Source organism: Schistocerca gregaria, chromosome 6, assembly GCF_023897955.1.
Source record: "Schistocerca gregaria isolate iqSchGreg1 chromosome 6, iqSchGreg1.2, whole genome shotgun sequence".
Lineage (NCBI taxonomy): Eukaryota > Metazoa > Arthropoda > Insecta > Orthoptera > Acrididae > Schistocerca > Schistocerca gregaria.
The window spans coordinates 365865767-365887851 of NC_064925.1; the positions used below are offsets into that span (position 1 = coordinate 365865767).

Consider the following 22085-nt stretch of genomic DNA (forward strand, 5'->3'; position numbering starts at 1 on the left):
AGATGGGTGTCATGTGTAGAGATTTAGGGAAGTGTTATCAGAATGGTCTCCTACAGAAATGCTTGAAGATGTGGCTGTGGAATGCTGATGACACCCTGTACCGATTTTCCACAGTTGGTTGTCCCGAGAATACCTTGTGTTAGATCTGGTAGGAGATGAAAATCCCAAAGAAAATTTGTGCACAAGATTGGTTTTCAAACATCTGTGACCATAAACTGCAGACTGAAGTCCACAAGGTGTGTGACAGGTCTGGAAAGTTTGATACGAGTATCATTTGCAGCTTACAGTTGCATGACAGGTATTGTTAACTCCATTGGTGGTTTCTCCCTAGGAAAGATTCTCACTTCTGAGGTTGTATCAATCAGGAAGTATTGATTTATTGATTGTCTCACACAGCCTATAACTGTCACTCAGTAATGGGACAAGACTAGTGTGGCCCCTGTGTTTTGGCTGTAAGTGACCAGAGTGCAGTGGCCTGGAGTACCCATTGTAAACAGCGTCTTTGCATTTTGGTGCTTGTAAGACGTGGAGCAGCTGCATGCTCTGTCGCCAAATCAAACATGAAACTGACATAGACATGGTCACATCGGTTTGCCTGTGTGAGGACTTTGTTGTCAGTTGTGGTCATGGCTGTCACTGCTAGCTGAAGGTCACTGTCCTGACAGTGGGGACCTGTAACGTCACTCACATAAGTATATATAATTACTCAGATTTGTATCAGCTACTTGCGGCTATGGGCAGCATGTTGCATGAGGATGTAATGACAACATTTGCCATCTGTGTCATGGGTGGTAGTTTGAGGAGAAATAGTGTCTATAGTGTGCTGTCTGTCGTGAGAGCTCAGCTGATTCTTGTATAGAGATGCTTCCAAAGCTGATATTGTTGCCTGTTCCGAGTCTTTACTCATAAATTATTTGTTGCGACTATTGCTCTGTTTTTTTGTGAGTTGGTAGAGCAACGCTGCCTTCATGGTGTTGAATTTGCCATTGGGTAGGGGCTTGTATGATGTCACTGATGACATGGGTGTGCTCTTTATGTTGTTCAATAGGACCATGAACTTAAAAGCAGCATTGAAGATGCCGTGGCTGTGCAGCATGAGGTGAATGATTGTGGACCATGTTGTCAGGTATTTCAGTTGGAAATGCAGTAGTTCAGAGTAGAAACTCAGCTGCATACATGATCCACAGAAATTTTGTGAATGATGTGCTGGGAAGTGTTGGCTGAGAGTGATGGCAGATGGGATCCCTGGAAATATGCACAGTGTGGATGGCAACCTGAGAATCTTCTTATTTGGCCCAGAAGACTTGGTCCTGCTTGAGGTTATGAAGAAATTTGGTTGGGTCATGCCTGCTGCAGATGGACTGGTAATACGGCACAAGGTGATTTTCTGTAGACTTGAAGTGGCAGAATATTGTCTTGTTGGTGCAAGGAAAGATTGAACACATTGTTTGTGCACACATTAATCATTTTTGTAATCGACAATACAATAAGTTGTTCATAATGGTAGCTGTTGTGGAACGAATCCATTGTAGAATTGAATGCAATTCAACAAAAGACTCTTACTATGTTAAAGTAGCTACAGTTATTCGTTTCGGGTTGGCCACCGTCTAAATTTCAGCTGGGAATGATCACAGGAAGGAGCGGAACGCGAGTAAATACTTATTATTAAAAGTGGATATAGAAACTCATGAACAAGATTCTTTATTCATAATGAACTAAGCGAGTCAAAGGTATTCTCTCTGCTGGTTGCTCGTTGTCAAAAAGTCTTCTTTTGTAATATCTCCCATCAACGATGGTGAGGTCCCCACACCCTATTTTGAACGAAAAAAAAAACAACCCGTTGCCTCAATGATTAGATTTACCTCAAGGAAAGACAACTAATGTCTGAGAGATAAGGTGTGGGGAGGGGAGAGAGGGTGTTGCTGCCGGCCGCGGTGGTCTCGCGGTTAAGGCGCTGAGTCCGGAACCGCGTGCCTGCTACGGTCGCAGGTTCGAATCCTGCCTCGGGCATGGATGTGTGTGATGTCCTTAGGTTAGTTAGGTTTAAGTAGTTCTAAGTTCTAGGGGACTGATGACCACAGATGTTAAGTCCCATAGTGCTCAGAGCCATTTGAACCATTTTTTTTGAGAGGGTGTTGCTTGTGTGTGTAAAGATGTACTCGAAATGATATGGGGTATCGTTTCCACTTCACACTTCTCAAATCTGAGGGCAATGTCAGCGGCTGAAAGCTTATATACATCGAGAAAGAGTATAACTAAGCGCATTTACCATGTGGTGGGCATTTCGATTTTCTTAAATATTATCACAAATAACTATGAAGAACTCACATTGTTTTTGTCTTTGTCCGTGATGTCACTATCCTGCTGGTGGAAGCCACGCATTTGCACACTTCCTATTGCGACGAAGTTACGGCATAAACTGCGAACTAAAATAACTTTCTAGATATCATTTATACGGAAAATACTTAAGGGAACATTTCACTCTGTGATGGTTAAAAACACCCGAAACTAAGCATTTTAGACATTGTTTTCAACATACAAGAAAAGTGCACTCTATTTAAGCACACAAAAAGACGCAAAAGTTTGTCTTCACGTTAAGGTTAGCATAGCATAAGGATTTCCACTGTTGTTGTTGTTGTTGTCATCAGTCCTGAGACTGGTTTGATGCAGCTCTCCATGCTACTCTATCCTGTGCAAGCTGCTTCATCTCCCAGTACCTACTGCAACCTACATCCTTCTGAATCTGCTTAGTGTACTCATCTCTCGGTCTCCCTCTACGATTTTTACCCTCCACGCTGCCCTCCAATGCTAAATTTGTGATCCCTTGATGCCTCAAAACATGTCCTACCAACCGATCCCTTCTTCTAGTCAAGTTGTGCCACAAACTTCTCTTCTCCACAATCCTATTCAATACCTCCTCATTAGTTACGTGATCTATCCACCTTATCTTCAGTATTCTTCTGTAGCACCACATTTCGAAAGCTTCTATTCTCTTCTTGTCCAAACTAGTTATCGTCCATGTTTCACTTCCATACATGGCTACACTCCAAACAAATACTTTCAGAAACGACTTCCTGATACATAAATCTATATTCGATGTTAACAAATTTCTCTTCTTCAGAAACGCTTTCCTTGCCATTGCCAGTCTACATTTTATATCCTCTCTACTTCGACCATCATCAGTTATTTTACTTCCTAAATAGCAAAACTCCTTTACTACTTTAAGTGTCTCATTTCCTAATCTAATTCCCTCAGCATCACCCGATTTAATTTGACTACATTCCATTATCCTCGTTTTGCTTTTGTTAATGTTCATCTTATATCCTCCTTTCAAGACACTGTCCATTCCGTTCAACTGCTCTTCCAAGTCCTTTGCCGTCTCTGACAGAATTACAATGTCATCGGCGAACCTCAAAGTTTTTACTTCTTCTCCATGAATTTTAATACCTACTCCAAATTTTTCTTTTGTTTCCTTTACTGCTTGCTCAATATACAGATTGAATAACATCTGGGAGAGGCTACAACCCTGTCTCACTCCTTTCCCAACCACTGCTTCCCTTTCATGCCCCTCGACTCTTATTACTGCCATCTGGTTTCTGTACAAATTATAAATAGCCTTTCGCTCCCTGTATTTTACCCCTGCCACCTTTAGAATTTGAAAAAGAGTATTCCAGTCAACATTCTCAAAAGCTTTCTCTAAGTCTACAAATGCTAGAAACGTAGGTTTGCCTTTTCTTAATCTTTCTTCTAAGATAAGTCGTAAGGTCAGTATTGCCTCACGTCTTCCAACATTTCGACGGAATCCAAACTGATCCTCCCCGAGGTCTGCATCTACCAGTTTTTCCATTCGTCTGTAAAGAATTCGCGTTAGTATTTTGCAGCTGTGGCTTATTAAACTGATAGTTCGGTAATTTTCACATCTGTCAGCACCTGCTTTCTTTGGGATTGGAATTATTATATTCTTCTTGAAGTCTGAGGGTATTTCGCCTGTCTCATACATCTTGCTCACCAGCTGGTAGAGTTTTGTCATGACTGGCTCTCCCAAGGCCGTCAGTAGTTCTAATGGAATGTTGTCTACTCCGGGGGCCTTGTTTCGACTCAGGTCTTTCAGTGTTCTGTCAAACTCTTCACGCAGTATCGTATCTCCCATTTCATCTTCATCTACATCCTCTTCTATTTCCATAATATTGTCCTCAAGTACATCGCCCTTGTATAAACCTTCTATATACTCCTTCCACCTTTCTGCCTTCCCTTCTTTGCTTAGAACTGGGCTGCCATCTGAGCTCTTGATATTCATACACGTGGTTCTCTTCTCTCCAAAGGTCTCTTTAATTTTCCTGTAGGCAGTATCTATCTTACCCCTAGTGAGATAAGCTTCTACATCCTTACATTTGTCCTCTAGCCATCCCTGTTTAGCCATTTTGCACTTCCTGTCGATCTCATTTTTGAGACGTTTGTATTCCTTTTTGCCTGCTTCATTTACTGCATTTTTATATTTTCTCCTTTCATCAATTAAATTCAATATTTCTTCTGTTACCCAAGGATTTCTAGCAGCCCTCGTCTTTGTACCTACTTTATCCTCTGCTGCCTTCACTACTACATCCCTCAGAGCTACCCATTCTTCTTCTACTGTACTTCTTTCCCCTATTCCTGTCAATTGTTCCCTTATGCTCTCTCTGAAACTCTGTACAACCTCTGGTTCTTTCAGTTTATCCAGGTCCCATCTCCTTAATTTCCCACATTTTTGCAGTTTCTTCAGTTTTAATCTACAGGTCATAACCAATAGATTGTGGTCAGAGTCCACATCTGCCCCTGGAAATGTCTTACAACTTAAAACCTGGTTCCTAAATCTCTGTCTTACCATTATATAATCTACCAGGGAATTGAATATGTAGGATGAAGTTGACGGCTGGAGGGGAAACGAGCGGAGAACCAATAAGGTCGACGGCGTTCCTTCTGGGACAATGTGCTCTTTATGTTCAAACCTGACCAAAGTACTTGCGTATCTACTGATCAACATGACTTTGTGTGTCTTTCCCTTATTTTTCTTCTCTCTGTCTATCTCTACCATTCTGTGGACCCCTTCCATTAACAGCATTACAGCAACTAATATCGCTATGTAGCGCAGCCCATACAATTTTATCTTCTATCTCCGGCTACACAAGTCTCACGATTTAGACAACTTCTTGCACTATTAATCACTGTCGTCAATGTTTATTCAGTATCATATCTCTTCCTCAGACTACCTACCCTTTGTTTATAATATTGCGGAACATTTAGTAATTATCGTACCTCCAACTGTCAGTTTACTTTTATCCACAGATGTGACTCGACTAATTTTACCTTAAGATTCCGCAACGCTTATCAAAGTTCTATTGCTTGAGACTCTAAATAGTAACAAGGAGACTGTTACCAGACCTTCTACCTGTAAAAGAATGGCCAACACTCATCTTCACAGTTTACTGGATGCATCCGGTACCAGGTACGAAGTTTTACTATGGCCGTCTGTCACTGTGATTATTCTTATGTTACTGGTATAATATTAAAACGCAGTACCGTACACCAGTAGTGCAGACAGAAATCAGCTTTCTCAGTACATTGTTACACCGAAATAACTGATACGAGATGTCTTTTCTTTCTTATGCGCGTTGACACGAAGAAAGTTTAGAGCTAAACGATGCATGCGAAATAAATCAACACAACTGCCACTAACAACTATTAATATTCTCAATTCTATGAGTCTATTTCAAAATTTACCTTTTTTTCATACACTTGGAGTCTTTACTCTTGTATTGACCTTTCACAGCATTTAAAAGTTATACGGCATATTTTTTAAACAAAAGGCCACAGACTAGACAAGATCGAATCGCTCCGAGTTCACTGCACTTGCAGTGTCGTATCAGAATTTGTTTTTTATTGCATGTCTAATTACGAGTTGATATTGCCAAATCATAAGCATGGTTCAGAATTATATTTCATCTATGGGCAGTGTCTCACAGAGCTTAAACTTGATCTAACAGTGATCAGCTGAGATTGTAAACAAACAACGAGGAGTAGGTTTCATATCTCCCAGCTGTTCTTACGTCACTGTCTTGACAGCTGAGGTATAAAACAAGCAAGATGGCGCCGTAGGGGAGCAGACAAAGGAGCTGCGTATTAAACAGAAAATTTGCGTTATTCGTGTTTGTCACTGTGTGACTGGAAGAGGAACCTAAGTTAACGTTCTGTCGCTACATGCTGAAGAAATGCTCGAACTTGAGTTGGTACCAGAAAGAAGTCTAGGGTGTGAACAATGGGAATTTATTTTAGGTAAGCCTTTTACCATGTTTGTTGTGAATTATTTGCGTAATATTGTTTTTGTTTTGAACCAACGACAAGACTCTGAGATGATGAAACGAAGTACGGTAGCATGAGAAAATAGAAAATATTGTAACTGCTGATCATAACGAAAAACTTGATGAGAAATATGAAGCACGATATAAACTGTCTAAGAGTTACGTTGGAGAGGGTTGCACTAGGGGTAACCTTGATAGAGCAGAGTGAGTAGTGGCTGAAGTAATTTTATTTCTGATAGTAGCTGGCAAGTATTAGTGTCAGTGAAAGTAATTCCAATTAATGCAGTGGTATTTTATAATTATTTTAATTTTTTTCTTTTCATTCCAATCCACAGGAATGCACTTTTCGCAAGCAGTAGCAATAATTCAGTCACAGGTGGGCATCATAAAAGGCGTTCAGGTGCTCTACAGTGATTCGGTAAGCAGGCAATATCATATTGTTTAGCACTAGTTTACTGTGTTCATGGAGATACCAGAAAAATATTTCTCCTTTTTTTCTGCTGTATTATTTTAGATGATGGATACACTACAGAAAAGTAATAAAGTAGGATTGTTTCGTTTCTAGAATTTTGTTCTCGCTATAAATAGCACCAATACTGTTTATTCGTCATTTTATGCAATTACCCTTTATTGTTGTTCACATGCTATTCAGGAAAGTTCTTTTTATCAGTATGTACAACAGAGAGAGAGAGAGAGAGAGAGAGAGAGAAAAGGAATGTAATAACATCAAAACATTACACACAAAGTAATTATGAAAAAAATTAAGATCATTGGTTGAAGAAACAGTAAATATAGTCGAAACTTGTCTGTATCATATGACAAGACCAATGAGTGCAGGTGAACAACATTACTGGAAGCAAAAGAAAAGAATGAAACTGGTATCGGAGAGAGTTGGTAATTGCAAAAAGATGTAGAAAGTTTGTTGCTGAACCATTATCAAGATGAATGTACAAGACATCATTTGCCTCATGTTAATGTCTGGGAATTGGAAGTACCTCCTTTTAGATTGAAAATGAACTGCTGAAATCCAAAAAAAGTATAATTCAGGTCGTAAGTTTGCAGGACAATAAAATGAAAATCTGGATAGTATTCTTCTTCAACTGAATGTGTAGTGGGCATTACTTCTGTTGGTTTCATTCTCTGTTATTGCAGGGAATATATTTGAGATTTTATTGCCAGTTACATTTAAGCATCATGCAGTTTTGTGAGGGGGTGAAACTGAGCTGTATACCATAGTAGTTTGACCATAGTTTTCTTGTAGGGGTAATCCTTAAAGAAGGCTGTAGCTGATACATTTCTGTGACCAGTCTGAGCTGGTGCTGAATATCCAACAATCTTGGTGTTGATAGTTGTTAACTATAACTTTTATTGTAATGGACTGAAACTTCATCCAGGTACATTTCTTCTTTATATTATGATTACTGGAGGTTTACATTCACTTCACAAAGTTCATAAACTTACTTTCCAAGCCTAAATTTTCTTATTTCCAATGCGACCAGCAAATTTTGCAAGTGATTATGTAGGTGCAGTACAGTAACAAACAGCAGTGATAAAAATGTGAATACCATAAATATAGCCTACAATCAATTGTCTTATATAGCACAACTGTGGTGTGTAAACATATTAGTGAAATCTTGGCATAATTAGTTTAAAACTACTTGACATGGTGCAAGGTAGAACAAGCTAATGTTTGTGGGGTACTGAAATGCATATGGTTTACTGAAGAAATAATGGTAAATTGAAGATGTGCTATAGAGTAATACCCATTTCATGAGAGCTTGAAAATGAACTGTGTTCAATTCATTGTATGCCATTAATGGCTTCCGATTTCACATGTAAATAAGATGAAAATATAAATTAGTGGGCACAAACTTTTGCTTTGGAAAGAAATGCTTAGGTAAATTTTGTGAATGTTTGCATTTTCACCCATCTTTGATTACCATTTTCTCCTTCCTTTGGCTCCTATTGTACCAGAAACATCACACTGAAGTAAATGGTGTCAGAATAGTTGATAGTGGTAGTGAAGATTGTAGCAGCAGTAGTAGAAGAAGACATTATGTTATGCATTTTCAACACAGTATTGGGTAATCCAGGGTAGTGTAATGAAAAACAGTCACTATCTAGAAATAACAGTGAGTAGTCCGTTCAGACTCAAATATTAAATGTATTGTTTTCATTGTTATTTTTTCTGTCTTTTCATAGGGTACCCTTTATTGTTTTGTTTTAATAAGTCACAATTCCTCTTTTTTTTGTAAATTATTGTCTCTGTAGTGTACGACTGTCACATTGATGGTTCTAAGTGAATGAGAATATATGGACACTTGCATTTGTTAGGGAAGAGTTTGAATGTAGTGATTCCTTCACTCATGATTCTCATTTCTGCAACCATCTTTGGCTCATTCAAATTGTAATGCTGTAATAACTGAACCTTATACTCGGAAAATTGTTCCTTAAAATGTTTCACCTGTGGCAGGCTGTGTGTGGAAATTGTTTTATGATAACGAAACCCCATTTCTGTGTGCTGAAGATTATTCCACAAATTATAATCTAATGTTTGATTTGTGAAAAGTTCATGAGGGATTACTGTGATTTGACTAGATCTTTTTAGATGAAAACATTAATAGTGTGTCATAATTTTAGAGAAGTATAGCTAGTTTGAAATACTGAATATTTTCTTCCTCATATCGTGTCTTATACAGACATCTGTGTGTCTCAATCTCCTCCTTGACATCTTGCTGAGCATCTCAGTAGTTATGCCTGCTTATTGTTGTTATCAGATAATTCGTTCACAAAAACAGATCTAAATTCTTTCACTTTCAAATCTCTCTTAATGTAGTCATACATTGTTGACCATGGTACTCGAAGTTCAGCTGTTTTTCATGAATGGGTTTCTCATCTGTCACACTGTGCTTTCATTCCCTTTATTTGTAAAAGATTACTAATTACAAGTTGTGTACAGGTTGAGAGTTTGACAAACAACACAATCTCCTCGCTGATTGCACTTACACAAAGAAAAAACACTGTGGAATGCTGCATGCTTGCGTTTGAAGTTGGCCTATTTTATTGCTGTGAGAAATCCAGCCAGGCACAAACACCACACATAGTCCAAGCTCATAGCATAAGTTGTCAACAAGAGGGTACCTAGCCCATGCAGACTGAATATGACACTGGCTTATTGTTACTATGCTGGCAGCTTTATTCCCCTCCAGATACCACGGGATCACGCCCTTTAATGTGATGTGACAAAAGAAGGTGTATCTCTTGCCTGTTGTGATGTGCTTGGTGCCTGCTGTGCATATGTGGCAACACTGGTGGTGGGAGTGAGTAAATAGCTTCCCTCTCTTTGAATCATTGGCCACAACAAAGTCAGCAGGTGCACAGGGACTTCTTGCACACGTTGAATAGTACTAAGAGGGCAGTCAAGTTTACTACCCATATCACATCACTTGCATGGATCCTCAAGAACTGCCTCTTCTACTTTGATCCTGGAATACCCTGTGGAAAGGTTTTGAATTAAACCCATGGCATTAGCCCTTGGTCAGTCATACACCTTAGAAAATATGTGCACTGGGAAAGGGATGGGGAATGGTACATAAAATCTAACACAACCTTTTTTGTTTGCCATATTCATGAAATATCAGGCATTTTTATCTGAAAGTAAATTCTGGAAATTAATCTAAAAGTTAAAATCATTTGATCAAGAGCAACAATAGTAAAATTTTGTAGGAATGGAAAATATAGTTCATTTTTATGCCAAAGGCACTTATCGTTAACACTTTTAATAAGCTTACATTTTTAGTGCATTTCACTTCAATGTACACTTTTTCACATTTTAAAGCTTCTTCAGCTATTTTTTATATGATATGTTTTGTTTGCAGAACCCTTTAGGCGCAGATCTTATTATTAACTTGCCGCAGGATGGGATAAGATTAATATTTGACCCAATTGTTCAGAGACTGAAGGTATGGCTGTGAATGTAGTTTTTAATTGAATAATTTCTAAACCAAAATCAGAATTTGATACTATATTGGAGAGAATAACTTGTACAATATTTTATTTTTTATTTTTCAGATAATAGAAATTTACAACATGAAACTGGTCAAAGTAAAATACTGGTAAGTGTTTTCTTTTTGTGTAATTTTATACAGAAAGCAGCATGTTGTCTAACTGTCCATCGGCTCTTGCAGTGGTCTTACGTTCAACTCCCCAGAAGTACTGCCGAGTATTGAACAAATCGAGAGGTCTTTTGGAGCTACGCATCCTGGTGTCCTGGATACCGAAAAACAGTTGTTTGTTCTGAATTTTAGGGGCCTTTCATTTTGTTTTCCTGTTGAATCAAAATTCCAGGTAAGTGCCCTTAAAAAATTAAATGCTTATATTATTGTAGCCTAATTATAGTAAACTTCATATTGTGATTAGAGAAAGTAGCAGAAAAAATGTACAATGTTCATATTTTGGGATGAAGACAAGCCAATGTAGATGTCATTAGTAATACATAATCAATAGCATTTGTGCAGAACTCCCTGGCTGTAGTCAGACTTAATAAAAAGATTGTTTGTGGTTGCACAGTAGCTTGGTATGAAATGTCTTATACACTCCATTTGAATGCCCAGCTCAGACCTGGTGGACAGCCATTGACTGACCTGTTCCTACAAGTATACATAATAGTATAAAAATGACCAGTAGAAAACAAAGGTGTTCTTAAAGTCTTGGACAGCATTAATGTGAGTGAAATACAATGTCAGTTTTTAAGTTAATATAGTCGGAAGGAGTAGAAGAAGGGATTGTGGGAGAATATGGGCTTGATACTAGAAATGACAGGGGAGAAAACTAGTTCATTTCTGTAATAAATTTCAGCTAGTAACAGCCAATACTCTGTTCAAGAATCACAAGAGGAGGAGACCAGGAGATACAGGAAGATTTCTGTTAGATTAAAACATGGTCAGGAGAGATTCTGAAATTGAATATAGGATTGTAAGGTGTATGCTGAAGTTTAAGAGGCTAGTCAGGAAGAATGAATGCACAAAGAAGTGGGATACAGAAGTACAAAGGAATGAACAGATTACTTGAACTTCTTTAAGGCCGTAGGTAGTGCAATGAGAAATAGCTCAGTAGTAAGGAAAAAGGTAGGTAACTGGGAAGAAATCATGGGCAACAGAAGAAATACTTCAGTTGATGAAAGAAGGAAGTACAAAAATGTTAAGGGAAATTTGGGAGTGCAGAAATGTCGCTGAGGAATGAATTAAATAGGGTTTGCAGGGAAGCTAAGACAAAATGGCTACATGAAAAAGTGAAGAAATCTAAAAGGACTGACTCAGCTTATAGGAAAGTCAAAACAACCTTCGATGAAGTTAAAATCAAGGCTGGTAACATTAGGAGTGCAATGGGAATTCCATCGTTAGATGCAGAGGAGAGAGTGGATAGGTTGAAAGAATACATAAAAGATCTTTATGGGGGGGGGATTAGATCCAGTATTAAAATCAGAAACTAAAAGAGAAGACTTTAAATCAAATAAGGCAAAAAGGATAGATAACATTCCATCAGAGTTTCTAAAATAATTGGCGAAAGTGTCCACAAAATGACTATTCAGCTTTGTGTATAGAAAGTATGAGTCTGGCAACATACCATCTGACTTACAGAAAAATAACATCCACACAGTTCCAAAGACTGCAAGAGTTGACAGTTGCGAGAATTATCGCGCAATCAACTTAACAGCCCATGCATCCAAGTTGCTGACAAGAATAGTATACAGAAGAAAGGGAAAAGTTTGGCTTTAGGAAAGGTAAAGGCACTGGAGAAGCAGTTTTGGTGTTGTTGTTTTCCTTCAGTCTTGCTTCCATTATCAACCACAACACATTCCTAGGATTAACTGGCACTGAAAAAGTGTTTGACAATATTGAGTGGTACAAGATGCTTGAAATTCTGAAGAAAATAGGGATAAGCTGTAGGGAGAAATGGGTAAGATATAACACATAACATGTATGAGAACCAAGAGGGAATAATAAGAGTGGTAGACCACCAATGAAGTGCTTGGATTAAAAAGGGTATAAGACAGGAATATAGTCTTTCACCACTACTGTTCAGTCTATTCATCGAAGAAGCAGTGTTGGAAATAAAAGAAAGGCTTAGGAGTGGAATTAAAATTCAAGATGAAAGGATATCAGTGATATGATTCATTGATGATATTGCTATTATCAGTGAAAATGGAGAAGAATTATGTGATCTGCTTACTGGAATGAACAGTCTAATGAGTACAGAAAATGGATTGAGAGTAAATCAAAGAGGAAGAAAGTAATGAGAACTATCAGAAATGAGAACAGTGAATAACTTAACATCAGGATTGATGGTGTCGAAGTAGATGAAGTTAGGGAATCCTACTGCCTAGGAAGCAAAATAATCAGAGGACATAAAGAGCAGACTAGCTCTGGTGAAAAATTATTTCTGGTCAACAAAAGTTTGCTAGTACCAAACATAGGCCTCAATTCAGGAAGAAATTTCTGAGAATGTACATTTGGAGCACAGAATTATATGCTAGTGAAACATGGACTGTTGGAAAACTGGAACAGAAGAGAATTGAAGCATCTGAGAGTTGGTGCTACAGACAACTGTTGGAAATTGAGTGGACTGAAGAGGTAAGGAATGAGGAGATTCTGCACAGAAATGGAGAGGAAAGGAATATGTGGAAGACACAGACAAGACGGCACAGGATGGTAGGACATCTGTTAAGACGTCAGGGAAAAACTTCTGTGGTGCTAGAGGAAGTCGTAGAGGGTAAAAACAGTAGAGAAAGACAGATTGGAATACATCCAGCTTATAATTGAGGACATAGGTTGCAAGTGGTACTCTGAGCTGAAGAGAAAATTGAAGGGAAAATTCCAATGGAAAATCATCCTGTCAATGAGAGAGAGAATCTTTTCTTGCACTCCATTGTTTTTCTCTGTAGCTGGATTGGAACATCAAAACTTTTTGGAGAGGTCGGCAGGTTTGTCAGTAGCACTTCCCACTATAATGCATGAAACCTATTCCCAATGTATGATATCAGCTAATTTCGTACGCTAGAAGTAACTGTGGGTTGACAGTATGTAAGGACAGAGGGCAAAAATGGTAGTGTTGTTTATTTTTAATTCATCGAAAGACTATCTTACATTGATGTAGGAAATGTCCTGTTAATATGGTGAAAACCAATAGCTCAAACTATAAATATACACAGAATACATAGATGTGCCCCACGAGGGTGGAGCCGGTGGGTGACTGTGGCCTCAATGAAGGAATGATCCCAACATTTGCCTGAAGTGATGTACGAAGACCACGGAAAACTCAAATCATGATGGCTGGACAGAGTGAGCTTCATTCTCCTGAATATGAGGGCCGTGTCTTAATAGCTTGACTGCCCCATTTGCCTGGTTTGCTCTTCATTGCCTCACACACTGGGAATGCCATTTGATGACTTCTGGACCATGAAGATGCTGCTATGCCCCTTGAGCTAACTTCAGTTTGTTCAGAAAACTGACTCCAGGGCCACTGTGCTCCATGTTTGTCTTCCTGCAATGCCCTCCGTCAACCTGAAAAACTGTGTCAGCAGGGACTGGACTCTATCTATACCTGCTGACTTCTTCCTTTGTAATTTCTGTATTGTCTTCCTTACTTCAAGCTTTGTTGTGGGAAACATTATTGTGCTTGTTGTGTCATACATTGTGGGCACTACATGTGTTGTAGTAAGATTTTTTTTTCCTGCAGCTTCTCCACAATACCAAAGAAATAATCATTTACAAAATTTTCTAATTCCTAGGGACTTTGTTATTATACCCTAGTTTTTGATTTGCATGTTATTATGTTTGTGTCTGCCTTTTACAGCTTCTTGTTTTAGGATAACCTGCAGTGCTTTGCATCTATTTTCTGCATTATGCAGTACTTTGTGAGTGAACAATTTTTTTTTTTCAACAAGCAGTATCTCTCTGTATTTTTTATACCTGCGATAGTATTCTAGCGACTGTGAATTAGTGTAAACCTTTTGTAAAGAACTAACAAAATTAAGTTTCTGCGAGGACTTTCTGATATCCATAGTTATCCCTCTATTTTCTTTGGGTGTTTTGTAGAGGTGGTTTGGAAACTCCTCAAAAACTAATTTAAACAATGTACAGAGTCTAGAGAACTTAGCATCTGTGATGTTTCGAAAAAGTAATGGAAATTTTTGCTTTGCTTACAGAGTCTGTACTTTTTTTTCACATGGTAATTTTCGTTTTTCTTAAAGATTCTGTATTTATTCGTCACCATCAACACCAACTTTGTCCCATTCAAAGTAATCCCCCTCAGATATAAAACAAATGTGCCAGTGTTTTTTTTCCAATCCTGAAAGCACCTCAGGAACTCGTTTTTCGTTACGGTGTTCAGCTCCTTTCTGCTTTCGTCTCATCAATGGTGGCAAAACAATGTCCTTTCATGCTTCTTGTCAGCCTCTGGAATAGGAAGAGTTTGCAGGTGGGCCATGTTCAGTGAGTATGATGGCTGAGGCAACATAACGGTTTTATTTTTTGCCAAAAAATCATGAGCAAGCATTGAGGCATGAGGGGAGATGTAATTTTCACAAGTAGTTTCATCACACTTTTGGTCAATTTCTTCAGATTGCTTCACGGAAACAGCGCACAACTTCCAGGCAGTATTACTTTTTGGCTGTACAACTGTAAGGCAGGAACGTATGATGCACTATTCCATAGTAATTGAAGAAAACAGTGAGAAGAACCATTATGTGTGATCGAACTTTTTTTTTTTTAAGGCTGTTTCCATTGCGGCAACTGGGCCTTGGTTTTGATGCCTTACCCGTGTACAGATGATTCATCATGTGTTATAACCTTCATTAGAAGTAGTGGATAGTGGTCAACTTCTTTCAGCAGTTCCCAAGTAATGTTTACACGACATTGTTTTTGCTCAAAATTCAACTATTTTTGGAACAGACTTTGCTGTTACATATTTCATACTGAAAACACCCCAAAAATTGCTTGGCATGAGCCAAAGGATATGCAAACATTATGAGCAACCTCACTGGTGGTGATTCGGGAGTTTTCTAGAATCATTTTATTTACTTGTTCCACATTGTCATCAGTAATTGATATGCCAGGGCATCCAGGAGAGTTGTCTTTTTTGGTGTCTTCTCAACTTTCTTTCAAATGTTTATACCACTAGTAAACTCTTGTCTTAGTCATAAGAGGTTCGCTTAAAGCCACAGTCAACATTTCAGATGTGGAGATGTGGTGCTGCACTCTGTTCTATTTTTCAAGCAAAATTTGATACAAATTCTTGGATCCATCTGTTTCGAAAGTAAAAATTTGCCAAGTGCTCAGAAACAAGTATTGCCTTTTCAGCTGTTGGAGGTAAACTAAAAATTCGAAACAGCTGAACATACCAACATACATCAGAAACATGTGTACCAACAAGATAAAAAATTTGAAAATTGAATGTATAAAGCCCACAAAATTAAAAAAATTCCCATTACTTTTTGATCACATCTCGTCCATTGTCTTCCATTCTCACTGTCTCCCAGGTTTGATTTGCCAATTCCATGGAAAAAGCATGTAATTTACACTCTGAGAGGATTCTTCTGTTAGCCTGCAGTTTCGCGTGTTTTGCCAAGCCTATCTGTTGCTTGTTTATCTAATAGTAGTTACAAAAAAGATCGAGATTTCATACAAATACTTACAATTTTCCCTGTCTATATCTGTAAGCATGTGCTCTGAGACCAGTGCTGGACATTTTGATATTCTAGGTGTTGTTTGTACCATTTGCACAACCCCAAAACTACTCAAAATGTTTAAGAAGTTGTTACTAATTTCACCATTAACACCCATGTTAATATTCATATCTCAAAATATTGTTACATTAGTTGTGATGGCTGATACTGTTTCCAGGTGACAAAAGTAATGGGATAGTGATATGCACATGTACCGGTGGTGGTAGTATTGTGTACACAAGGTACAAAAGGGCAGTGGATTGACAGAGCTGTCATTTGTACTCAGGTGATTCAGATGGGTAGGTTTCTGATGTGATTACAACCGCACAGTGGGAATTAACAGACTGACTGTGGAATGATAATTGGAGCTAGATGCATGATACATTCTGTTTTGGAATTCATTAAGAAATTCATTATTCTGAGATCCACAATGTCACAAGTGTGATGACAATACCAAATCTCAGGAATTACCTCTCACCACGGACAACACAGTGGCCAACGACCTTCACTTAACAACCGAGAGCAGTAGCATTTGTGTAGAATTGTCAGTGCTAACAGGCAAGCAACACTTCATGAAATAATCACAGAAATCAATGTTGTACATACTTTTATGACAACATGTGTTAGGACAGTGTGGCAAAATTTGCTGTTAATGGGCTATGGCACCATACAATCGACACAAGTACTTTTGCTAGCAGCATGGCATTGCCTGCAGCACCTCTCCTGGGCTCATACTATATCAATTGGCTCCTACATGACTGGAAAACCATGACCTGGTCAGGTGAGTCCCAATTACAGTTGGTAAAAGCTGAAAGTAGGATTTGAGTTTGGCTCAGACCTCACGAATCCTTGGAACCAAGTCGTCAACAAGGCACTGTGCAAGCTGGTGTTGGCTCCATGGTGGTGTAGGCTGTGTTTGCATGGAATAGACTGGGTCGTCTGGTCCAAATGAACCGATCATTGTCTGAAAATGGTTATGTTCGGCCACTTTGAGACCATTTGCAGCCATTCACGGACTTCATTTTGCCATACGACAGTGGAACTTTTATCAATGACAATGCATCATGCTGCAGACCTCAACTGTTCGCAATTGTTCTTCAAACCATTCTGGAAAATCCAAGCGAATGATTCGGTACCTGTCAATTGAGAGGTCAGTTCATGCACAAAATCTTGCATCATCAAGACTTTTGCAATTGTGGATGCCTATAGTAGTAGCATGGCTCAATATTTTTGCAGAGGGCTTCCAAAGACTTGTTGAGACTATGCCACATAGAGTTGCTGCATTATTCATGGCAAAAATAGATCCAACACAATATTAGGAGGTATCCCATGATTTTTGTCAGCTCAGTGTATGGTGTAACTCATCATCTCTAGACCAGTAATCTGTAATGCATACCATGACGCTGTTCAAAGACTGTAATTAAACTTCAGGCTGGTGTACATTAGTTTTAATGGACTATAATTCTGAGCAAATGTTTGTGTTATCTGTGCATTCCACTGGGGTACATTCTACCTTCTGTGCACACAATGAAGAAATCTCTAAACTGGTTGAGATAATTTAAGGAAGGGGAACCCATTGTCATGGATTGTCCGAGAAAATGTGTAATCGTCCTAACCTTGGGAACACGTATTTGATTAAGTGTGACATCACACCCATCTGCTATATTCTCACTAAGTCCACTAACTTCCCTTTTCTAGCACAGTTGAGGTACAGACCATGTCTAGTGTAGCCCCATCTCCCGATAGTCCAGACATGGCACCAGTGCAGTGTGTGCCCAGTCAGCATTTATGAGCACTATCTCCAGCTCCATGTTGAGGTGGCTTGCAGCACTGCCAAGATGAGGCCAATCATGCTGCTGGAACATCTTTACCTTGCAGACATTGGTGCTATCAGTTTGGGAAGCTATCTTACTCAGGTCAACATCTATGCTGTATGCCCCCATCCATATCCAAGCAGTTCCCTGCCTCATTCACTGTTATTACCTTATCATCGATTGTGAAATTCTTACACAAGGGCCCAAATCCTCAGTCATGTGGTTTAACCCAGGACTTGGCTTGAAAATGGCATCCTTGTACTCCTCCCCTAACTTTTCCTGTGATTGAAGACATGTGCATCTGCCATAAGTGCTACCTGGCAGCAGTTGTCTGCTCTTCCTAACATTTGTGCTTTTCCAATCCTTCTTACTCATAGAATCTACTGCATATTTCGTACTGTTTTTTTCTTGTTTGCTGTTTACTTGTGTAATTTGCATTTTTTTCAGTGTTATATTGAAAATGATGTCTCCATCATGTATGCTATCTTTATTATTATTATTGTTCTTTTATTATTATTACTGTTATTTTATTTTTGATTCATCAATCTTCTGACTGGTTTGATGCAACCCACCATGAATTCCTCTCCTGTGCCAGTCTCTTCATCTCGGAGAGCCACTTGCAACCTCCATCCTCAATTACTTGTTGGATGTATTCCAGCCTCCGTATTCCTGTACAGTTTTGCCTGATACAGCTTCCTCTAGTACCATGTAAGTTATTCCCTGATGTGTTAGCAGATGTGTTTCCATCCTGTCCCTTCTTCTTGTCAGCATTTTCCACATATACATATTTCTTTCCTCTCTGATTCTTTGCGGAACCTCCTCATTCCTTACCTTATCACTCCACCTTATTTCAACATTCGTCTGTAGCACCACATCCCAAACGCTTCAGTTCTCTTTTGTACTGAATCAACAGACTAGAGCAGAAATTATTTATGGCCCAATAAGATATGGATTGGACATCAAGGAATTGTCTGTTTTGAAACAGAAGGAAGTGTGTGTGTGTGTGTGTGTGTGTAGTTACGTACGTAGAGATGGTCAGGCTTGATCAGGATAGACTAGCATAGATAGCTGAATCACACCAGTCTTCGGACCGAAGCTGACAACCGGAACTGTCAGTCAAGTTTGAAAGAGCAACCAGATGTGTTCAAAGTTCTCTTCACATCTGTGCAAAGTATTTATCTCTGCTTTTTGTTAGTGTCTCTCTAATCTTCCTTGTTTCGTCACAAAAATCCCTTTCTTTGCAATAGAAAAGTGATCTTCATGCTGTTATAGTTTGGAATACAGTTTATATGAAGTAGAATAATTTGAACACTAAATATCTTGTCATATTAATCAGTTTACCAGCATACCCTCACATTTTGCTTGAGGACACACAGAAAAACCTTTTACAAAATTGCAAAAGTGTCAGTAACATTTTATAATGTTATGTCCAGAAGTTTTTGAAAGCAGGCATTTACTGCAGATAATGTAGTTGGAAAATTTATGGAGAAGTGAGTAGGGGTGAAATTTGGCTTATGCTTCCCCCTTTTTAATGAGTCTACTGCCAACCATTAAATAATCTGGATTTAGTGATTTCATTTAATTACATTATTGATAAAAATTATCTTGGTACAAGCTACATAGTTTTATGGGCAAGAAGAAAGTACTTCTACATTCAATATTACAAAAAAAAAAAATTCTGATGTTAAAGTTGTTTGTTACATGACTTATGATAGCGTACAAGAAATGAAATAAGGAAACAACGTAAATCTAACATTATCATATTTGAAATGTGATCGTAAAAAAATTTTGTTAGGTCAGCACACACTAAGACAATACAATATGCAATACGACACATTGCAGTAAAGGTCATGAGATGCATCACTTATTTGTGTGATGCTTGGCTTTTCCTCTGGAACAATGCAACAAACAGGAGAGTACAGATGTGTCAGTGACAGCTTGTGTTATAATTTCTTACAAGGTGTGAAGAAAGATCTGTTCCTTACTTTTTCATGAATAAGAGGCAGTAATGGCACTGATTTCTTTGCATCACATGAATAGGCTACATTTTCACTTTAGACAGTTATGTTATTGGAACTATTAATATTTACACCAATACAAAAGGAACATTTAACAAACTACATTCAGTAAGTGCTGCTCTAAATTGGATTGGTGGATAGTGTAAGGAAGAGTCATCAGTAACAGATTAGTTAGTTTTTTTATGTTTCAGAAGAATTTGCATATACAACTACCAAAACTAAGACTAAGGTGAAACAATGACAGTAACAAAATTCTACATGAAAAGAGAAAAGCATATGATAGCTCATATTCTGCCAAGGCACTTTACCAATCTCACTTGCAAAATAATTAGCCATTTAGCCTTTGCATCTTTGTTTCTTATTGCTGACACATTTCCTCCGCTTTCATCCAATTTTGTGGCAGATTCAGATAATTTCGCAGTAAATGTATCTTGAAGTTGGTGATGTCCAGAACACAGTATGCTTTAGTTACATCACAATCAGAATTCTGTTTAACATTACTAGCTCACTGGAACACAATGCGTGAACAAAAACAGTTACAGAATGTTTTGTGAATTAATCTGTTAGTGCAAACTAGAAAAATTGATGGATAAATTATATAGCTAACTCTGTCAACGGCCGTGTAATTCTCTCTCTCTAATTTTAAAATGAAAATAAGTCTTAATACAGTGTTAACTGACTTTATAAAGCACATACAAAAGAAACAATGTTCTTCCATTGTTTGACATACAAAAGAAGAACATAAGCCACAACTCTGCATGGTGTGCAGTCATAGTATCATGGGTGGTGTGCTGTAGCTCATCACAGCCAAACATCAAAATATATCACTTATCTAGTCAGGACTGGTAAGATAAACAGCTTTCCTTAGAGTGCTAAAAACAAGTTTGATTTATGAGTTAAATTTTGTATCCTGCAATGTGTGATCTTAAATAAACCAAACATAAACTGGCCAGCATTTATGTTTTCTTTATTGTAAGTGCTTCTAAATATGTCCAGTGGTTTACTTATTTTTGAAATAACAAATAACTGTGAACAATAGCAAAAAGAAAAATTGTGCCTTGTAAAGCTGTGATGTGCAATTATAAATTCTTTTACCAAAAGTTTCCTCAGAATCGAATGAGACAGACAGAGCATGGTGGAGAGCGCATGCGAATCTAAGAAATGTGATTTTTAAGTTTTTACACAAAAAGTAAAAGCTTTACTGATGAGCTAAGTAGAAAGCTGCATGTAGCTTGGCTTAATTTACATAAAACTATTTTTTTTTTCAAGCCACATCTGATTACTTGAAATTTGGTTCTTGCCCTTGCCCTTCCCTTCCCATCTATTTTATGACACAGTTGCAGGGAGTAACCAGCATACTGTGTTGCGCTGAGCCATAAAATAGAGACCGAGCGAGAGACCACTGATGTGGGTTGCTTCTGCCTCATATCAAGAGTCACATCTCATATCACCTCAGTGAAAACTGCAGTATGTTTTGTTTGCGTGTTAAGAGTATAAAGCAAATTATGACTGCATGATTCAAATTAATTTTGCTGATTCCCATAATAATTAAGGAACTCAGATTATTACTATTTTACAAGCAAAGTGTCACAATGGTTATCACACTGGTCTAACACTTTGGAGGACAGTATTTCAAATTCCCATCTAGCCATGCAGATTTAGATCTATCGTGCTTTCTCTAAATCAAATGTCAGGATGGTTTATTTTTGAAAGCAGACAGCTACACAACTGACTGCCTTCCTCACCTTTATTGTCCCCGATGACCTCATCATCAACATGATGAGGAACCTTAATCTCCTGTGATCTCTTCCTGCTATTTGGCATGACATCTATCACAACCCAGCAGATGTTAGAAAATATTTTTTTCTTACATTAGAAAATTTCAGCTGACAGTTACTTACTTCCTGTAATGTCTTCCTCTACCCAGCAACATGAAAAGATAAAAGCTCCCATTATTCAGCAGAACAGGAATAGATTCAAAACTTTTGCTGAAGAATTTCAGTGTCTAGTTTTGTATCCTAAAAGAATTCGGACACTGATACAGAGGTGAATGTAGCATGGTTGGCCTTTCAGAATTGTACGGTTTTACGGCCTCACTGCAGTTGGCATGTGAATGGGCAAGACACTCTGAAAGAATAGTTACTATTTGCACACAGTGACATGCTTATTGTTGGTTTTTCCTTTGGTTTGCTAT

At 38.2% G+C, this 22085-nt stretch overlaps 1 protein-coding gene across 1 annotated transcript in view; it reads left to right on the forward strand.

Moving 5' to 3' along the window:
• The first annotated feature begins 5888 nt into the window (after positions 1-5888).
• Positions 5889-22085, forward strand: part of LOC126278053 (PHAF1 protein CG7083) — a 133213-nt gene continuing 117016 nt past the window's right edge. The window contains exons 1-5 of the mRNA XM_049977860.1: positions 5889-6309; positions 6671-6753; positions 10214-10297; positions 10407-10450; positions 10523-10682. Coding sequence (XP_049833817.1) covers positions 6246-6309; positions 6671-6753; positions 10214-10297; positions 10407-10450; positions 10523-10682 — 435 coding nt within the window. The 5' untranslated portion in view covers positions 5889-6245. The remainder of the gene's footprint in view (positions 6310-6670; positions 6754-10213; positions 10298-10406; positions 10451-10522; positions 10683-22085) is intronic.